The sequence below is a fragment of the Ammospiza caudacuta genome, chromosome 14 (assembly GCF_027887145.1).
Source record: "Ammospiza caudacuta isolate bAmmCau1 chromosome 14, bAmmCau1.pri, whole genome shotgun sequence".
Taxonomy (NCBI): Eukaryota; Metazoa; Chordata; class Aves; order Passeriformes; family Passerellidae; genus Ammospiza; species Ammospiza caudacuta.
In genome coordinates this window covers 12950539-12957870 of record NC_080606.1, presented here as the reverse complement: position 1 = coordinate 12957870, position 7332 = coordinate 12950539, and the positions used below count along the sequence as shown (strand labels likewise).

Below are 7332 nucleotides of genomic sequence, written 5' to 3'. Positions count from 1 at the left end.
AAAACCCCAAACAAAACCAAAACACGGGGTGTTGGTGGGAGGGGAGGAGAGAGAGCGGACAGCTCGGTGCCCAAGGATGGGAGTGAGTGTGTGGGTGTGTGCGTGTGTGTGTGCGTGTGTGTGTGTATGTGTGTGTGTGTGTGTGTGCGTGTGTGTGTGTGTATGTGTGTGTGTATGTGTGTGTGTGTGTGTGCGTGCGTGTGTGTGTGTGTGTATGTGTGTGTGTATGTGTGTGTGTGTGTGTATGCGTGTGTATGTGTGTGTGTGCGTGTGTGTGTGTGTGTATGTGTGTGTGTGTGTGCGTGTGTGTGTGTGTATGTGTGTGTGTGTGTGTGCGTGTGTGTGTGCGTGTGTGTGTGTGTGTATGTGTGTGTGTGTGTGTGTGCGCGCTGGGCGGACGGGACGGTGACTCCGCGGCCGCTGACCGTGACCTGGCCGCTCCTTGCGAACGGCCCCGTCCGTCTGCGCCCCGCGGGCACGGCGGGCGCGGGGCACGGCACCGCTCCTGGGGCCGCCGCTCGCTCCGGCACGGGCACAGCAGGACGGAGCATCCCGGAGCGCCCCGGGCCGGCCACGCTCAGAGCACACTCGGTGCGGCCGCAGGTCCCGGTCCGTGCGTGGAGCGCGGTGCCCGTATGATCCCAGTCCTGGCGCCGTTGCCGGTGAAGTCAGAGTCCCGGTGCCGGTCCCATTCCCCGTCCCATTCTCGGGGCTGGTGCGGAGCGGCCTGGCGGGGCGGGGCCGTGCCGGTGCCAGTCCCGCTCCCGGTGCCGTCCCGGTGCCGGAGCGGCCGCGCGGGGCGGTCCCGGGGTTAGAGGAGGGGGCGGTGCCGGTGCTGTCCCGGTGCTGTCCGGGTGCCGGGGCCGGAGCGGCCGCGAGGGGCGGTGCCGGTGGGGGGGAGGAGGCGGTACCGGTGCTGTCCCGGTACCGTCGTCGGAGCGGCCGCGCGGGGCCGTCCCGGCGGGGGCGGGGGCGGGGCGGGGGCGGGGCGGGCCCGTGAGGGGGCGCGGCCGCGGCGGGGCGGGCGGAGGAGCGGCGGGGCCGGGCGCGGGGGCTGCCGGGAAGGGCCGTGGGCAGCGGCGGGCGATGGCGGCGGCGCGGGTCCCGCCGCGGCGGAGGCGGCGGCGGCTGCGGAGGCTCTGAGCGGGGCGGCGGCGGCGATGCGCGGCGCTCCCGGCGACGATGGAGGACCGGTCCCACAAGGTGCTGCTGGCGCTGGTGATGCTCTTCCTCTTCGCCGTGATCGTGCTGCAGTACGTCTGCCCGGGCACCGAGTGCCAGCTGCTGCGGCTCCGCGCTCTCAGCCCCGCCGCCGCCGCCGACCCGTACCGGGCGGAGGACGAGACGCCGGCGCGTTTCGTTCCCCGCTTCAATTTCTCCGCCGACGACTTGCTGCGGCGGGTGGACTTCAACATCAAGGGCGACGACCTGATCGTGTTCCTGCACATCCAGAAGACGGGCGGCACCACCTTCGGGCGGCACCTGGTCCGCAACATCCAGCTGGAGCAGCCCTGCGAGTGCCGCGCCGGGCAGAAGAAGTGCACCTGCCACCGGCCCGGCAAGCGGGAGACCTGGCTCTTCTCCCGCTTCTCCACCGGCTGGAGCTGCGGGCTGCACGCCGACTGGACCGAGCTCACCAACTGCGTGCCCTCCGTGGTGGACAGCAAGAAGGAGGTGCGGCTCCGGCCCTCCAGGTGAGGCCGTGCCCGGGGGGCTCCCTGCGCTCTGCGGCGGCGGGACGGGCGATGGCCCGCGGGGCGCAGCCGTGCCGGAGATGCGGCGGGAGGGGGACGCGGTGTGAGCCCGGCATCCCGGCACGGAGCGGCTGGCACCGCGGGGTGGGCACAGCGTGCCCCGAGCTCTGCACAGCGGGCAAAGCTGCCCCGCTCCGCCGGCAGGGAGGTGATGGAAGGGTGATGGAAGCGATGTCCCGCCGGCTGTCGCGGTTGTGACCGCGGGCCGGGGGTGATGAGCCCGGTGACACAGGAGCAGGCCTGGCAGCCCCGCAGCCTGGGGACCCCCGAGCGGCTCTCGCAGGAGAGACGGTGCTTCGTTCGGCTGCCTGCGAGCTTCCCCCAGAGCTTTTCCATCTTTGGCTGTTCGGAGCTCCTACAGCTCCAGGGTGCGCCAAGAATTAATTGGTTGGTTTTGGGAGTGTTGGTGAGCCGCGGTATCTCCTTGGTGCCTGAAGTTTGGCTTCAGGATGGCGGCCATGCAAAGTAGAGGTTACTGTTATGGATGAGTTACTGCAAATATTTGCATTGTTCTTCAGCCCTAACCTTGACCATTTTGTGCTTGCATTTTGGATTTTAGTGGCACTGCTCTCTTTTTATCCCTGGATCTTCGAAGTTGCCAACCTCCCCTGACCATAGCAAGGGTGTTGCCTAAAAGTTGCCCCTGCCTTTGAGAAGCAGTGAGGACCTGCTTCCCCCTCTCCCAGAGCTCTTTGATCAGAGCCCACCTTCGGTTGTAACAGACTCAGGAGCTTGTCTGTGGCCGTACCGTGTAGCAGAACTGCTCAGGGTCTCAGCATCTTTTCCCCTTCTTTTGTGGGAATTTAGAAACTAGAGTATCACTCCTATTGCACTGAGACTAACGGCAGGTCCCTTTACAAAGAGGCTGCTGTTATATATCATGCTATCTGAAGTCAAGTCTAAGCACAGATTCACTTGTAATACAAAGCAATTTCTTTCTAGAATTCCTTTCATATAGTGTGACACTACACTGCCATCTAGTAGAAAAATGCTTAGCATCATTATGGTCCTGTACCCAAGGAGCAGCTCTTCATCAGACTTGGCTATTGTGATTCCTGCTCTTTTGTCTTCCCTACTGCTTTAAATTTTAATTGTCTAATTTTTGTGACATCCCATTTGCTAACATCAGGACCAATTCCTTGCCCTCTGGATCTATTATTCTCCTGGTTTCAGGCTGCTGAGCCTTGCAGCTATGCAGTTTATTTTACCTGTCCTATAAACATGTTGTTTGTCAGCAGAAATGTAAATCACATAACATGTGCTCTGTTTTGCTGTACTGCTTCCAGTGTTCCTCTTCCTCCAGAGATGGGCCTGGCCTGCAGTGTTGTACCTGTGGGTCAGGGATTTCCTTCCTTTCCTGTCTGTGCTTTGGTCTTAGCTGTGCTCTCCAGAAAAAGGGGAGGCTCCTTGTCCTGAACCCACCACCTGAGGGGAAAGGGAGCATCAGGCTCAGAGAGCTGGGACTTTGTCTGCAGCTTTTGGCTTTGTATTTTTTTTCCTTTGTTGGATGCCAGACATGCTTTCCTGAGTTGGAATGGGAGCAGTGCATGTTCTTGCTCAGGAGTTCAGAGTGATGGCTTCTCATTCTATAAACAATGTCTGCTGTCACAGCTGACTTCTGAGAGGTCGCTGGGACTTGTGGTTTGGGATTAAAGCCAGGAGAGAGGGAGGAAAATGAAGCTTTGATGATTTTGTGTTAGGTAGAGGTCTACTCTCTCAAAGCCTTCCAAATGATATTATACTTTTAATAGCCTAATTACACAGCTTGCTGAATAGCTACAGTTATTCTCCAAAAAAATGTCTTGACAAGCAATTATTTGGACTGCAATTTCTAAATGTTTAAAAAATACAGGAAGAGAAGTTCTTAAATGAACAATAGTCCTTTCAAGTCTTTCTGCCCATTTTAATACCTCATCTTTAATTTTAGTTTGTGCTCTCGATTTAGCGGTGGTTCAGCTGACAACTGGTTAATTAGCAGCTCTACCTACTGCCAGTAGCAGACAGGAAGTCTAAGCCCTTTCTGGGCAGATAAAAGCTGCTTTCAGAGCAGCAGTAGGTGTGGGATGGGGGTGTCTAAGCTGGGGAGCCGTGCTGGCTCCAGGTGGGGTCAGCCTGGCTATTCCTGAGGTTTTTAGAGGGAGGCCTGACCATCCTGGGTCATGTGTGCTGGTGGGAAGGGAAAGGAACTCACAGCCCTGAGGGAAGAGGAAGCAGCTTGGAGGAGTGCAGGGCCCATTTGGGGAGCGTTGTGAGGGCAGGGAGAAGAATTCTATCAGGAGCAGAGAAGAATTTTCTCAAGCGAACCTTGTCTTGATAAGGGTAGGAATTTACAGATAAGGCATTTATAGTTGAGGTGATTGAAAAGTGAGACCTGTTGTAAGAGTGATTTGAACTCCTTGGCAGCTGCATCGAGCAGTCTGTAGTTACTGTCTTGGGGCTGTGTAGCCTTGTCTGGAAATACCCAAATCTTCCATCAAACCTTTTAGCTTGCACCTATGTGTGATTACTTTGCACAGGTGTTTGTCTTTTCAGGTGTGGCGAGTCTGCCTGTCAGATTGCTGGTTACTGGGCTGGTCTCTAGGGGCCTCTTGTTTTCTTTAAAAGTTGAGTCTTTGTTACTCTAGAGGAAGCTCTGTCCTGGACCATGCAATGCTCAGCACCAGGTACAGAGATCTCTGTGCCAGGATGGGATGGGATCAGCCTGGAGGGTGTACACATGACAACCTTGCTGCCTGCAGCAGTCATCCTGCAGTATCTGCTCTTAATTCTGTTAGTAGCCTGCTCCATCAGCCCTGCTCACCACTGCAGCATCCAGAAATTACAGAAGAGGGAAGGGGGAAGGTATAGGCAAAATTGATGTTTTCTGTGCTCTGGGTCTGCCACTTGGGAGGTGCGTGGAATGGGCTGATGGTGGTGGCAGAAAGGAGGGGTTTGTCTCAGCTTCTTGGCACCAGTGGTGAGAAAGGAGAAATGTGCTTTTTCCTGGTCATGAGTGACTGACTTGGGTCACTTGATTGATTGTGGAAGTCTCAAAGCTTTTGGCACACTGAGCAGAGGCGGCATCCAAAGTAACTGTGCATCACAGGACTGAGATTTCTCTCAGCTCTGGCTAATTATTATGGGAAGTGTCTACTGAAGTTGTCTATAGCAGTAAATCCAGTGGCACCATTGCAAGAAACAAAAGGCCTTGGGGTTAGACAGGAAACTGTAATAAGACATAGGAGCAAAAACAGGTACTAGGATTCTTAAGTGATGTCATGGCTTTGTCTCCTCCTTGGGTGAGAGATGTGCTTGTGGTTGAAGGTCAGGCTGTATTTGATGTTCCTCCTGGGTGGCATTAAAGGAAGGAGATGTTCCCTGTTGAAAGGAGAACGAGCTTGTAGAGCTGCCTCTGGAGCCAGAAAGTCTGAGATTGGAGGAAACTGTGCTGCTGGTACAAGCCTGTTGGACCAGGTTGGTGCCTGCTGGCTTTTGGGAGGCCTGATGTTGGCACCAGGCTTTTTGGGAGGCCTGGTGTTGGCACCAGGCTGCTGTGATGTGGGGCAGAGGCTGCTGGCAATGCATGGGTGTTCTTATCTTGTCCCTGCATGTTACTGCAACCCCTCCAAGCTGAGTCTTACAAAAATCTGAAAAAAAAAGGTTGAAACATTTCCTAGCAAACTGGAAACACAGTGTGTGTCTCTGTTGGCTGAACAGATTAATCCACGTGCTCTTGAAAATGTGGAGTCATCTACTCTGAGCTCTGCACTACTGGCTCTAACTGAGGTGGGGTTAGTTTAGTTTTTAGTTTTCCCACAGTGAGTTTTTGTTATGGTGCAGTGTGTAGGTAGCTACAAAGGTCTTGGTAACAGCTTCCCAGTGAACTGCTTTGGTGTGGAGGGGGAAAACCATCCATAGCACTGCCAAGGGAGAGAAAATTCATTTGTAGGATTTGGTTCTTAGCAGCCTTTGAGTGTGCCTCTCCCTGCTGCAGAGGTGTTACATAGCTGTGCAAGTGGATGAACTCAGTGTTTCACCTGCAGTGGTGGAAGTTGGGGAATAGTTAAGCCCCATAGATCAGCACTAAACCCCTTGTAGGCTGAAGAGATGCTTTAGGGTCCCGTGGTGCCCCAAGACTTTGGGTGGATAATGTAGGCCACAGCAGGAGCAGGACAATTCAGAACCTCTGGAGCTGGTGGAGCAGACACCATTTCCCAGGATAGAGTCCCCCAGTGCTGGGGTGGAGCCTGGGGGGCTCCTCGGGGAGTGAGGGGAGCAGCCCAGCTGAGCTGGAGGGTGAGTGAGCAGATGGGGTGACCTGCTGGAACTTGGGCTCTGGCCAGAGCACCAGGAGGGGGCCTGCCCTTGAAATACACATCACGAAACTCCCCAGGAAAAACTGAGCAACAATTATAAGGCAAAAAAACACCAAAACAACAAATCACCAAAACCACCAAAAAAACCCCCAAAACAACAAACAACCGAAAAACCCAAAACCCAGAGCTTTTGCAGAGATGCTGCCAGGCCTGAGTGGCTCTAAGCTGCTTCATTGATCAGCAAGATTTCCTGATGCCCCTGCTTGTTTCAGCCTGCTGGTTGCAGGGTGGGATTTGCTATCTTACCCCCCATAAACCTGCACCTCCAGCAGCTGAATTTTCCTGCATGGCACCTGTTGGGACCAAAGCAATATGAGCAGTGGCCCAGCCTAGAGGTGAAAAATGGGTTTTGAGGAGTAGGGCAGGGCACTATTTTCATAAGTACAAGTGTTTCTTTCACCTAATCCCATTACAAGGACTAACCTTGAAAGGCTTGGTTATAAACTTAAGTTCATGGGTTTTTTAGATTTGGACTGTAGGACTTGTAAAGCTCTCTAAATTGATATTGCTGGTTTTGCAGATAAAGGGTTGGACTTCTTAAAGGGATTAAAAAATAATTTTTCATATTAGGTCTCTTCAGTTCTCTAAGTCTTTAATAAGGTGCAAATTTACTTCCAGTTATTTGAAAGTATATGTTTCATACTGCCTTTAACTTGAAATTTGAGAATTTCTTGTGGGTAGAGGGAAGGCATTAATTGTTGCAGGAATAACCCCCAGTGATTGCAGTAGAGCAAGATACGAGGCACAGGTGTTATACCTTAAATTGTTTATTCCATATGTTATCTGAGCTGATCCTCCCTAAAGAAGAGAGTGGGAATTTGAACACTGTGGCATGGTGCTGCTGTACTAAGAATTGATAACTTTTTATTAAAAGGGTACTTTTCTGTTAATTTTTCTTTTGGAATTTATAAATATTCAAATTAAACTATAAATAAATGCTTTGACTGTATTAAAATAGACACAGATTGTGCCTTGTGATGCCTCTTGATAACTTTATAACCTTTAATAAAGGTTATCAAAGGCGCTTGGAAGTCAGGCGTTACCAATAAGTTATTTTTATTAAAAGACAGATTTTTTAAGTTTAACAAGTCGAGCGTTGGTTCTGAGACATATTAACTGAGATTAATTTGTGCTTCATTTATTTAATCTGAATTGTCAGGAATCATGTTCTCTACTGATGTAAATGTCGGCAAAAAGGACTTATTAGTAGATTTGATTGCTTT

At 52.8% G+C, this 7332-nt stretch overlaps 1 protein-coding gene across 1 annotated transcript in view; it reads left to right on the top strand.

The window, feature by feature from the left end:
- Positions 1 to 1097: 1097 nt before the first annotated feature.
- The window catches only part of HS6ST2 (heparan sulfate 6-O-sulfotransferase 2), a 125594-nt gene continuing 119359 nt past the window's right edge, over positions 1098 to 7332 (top strand). The window contains exon 1 of the mRNA XM_058814116.1: positions 1098 to 1694. Coding sequence (XP_058670099.1) covers positions 1183 to 1694 — 512 coding nt within the window. The 5' untranslated portion in view covers positions 1098 to 1182. The remainder of the gene's footprint in view (positions 1695 to 7332) is intronic.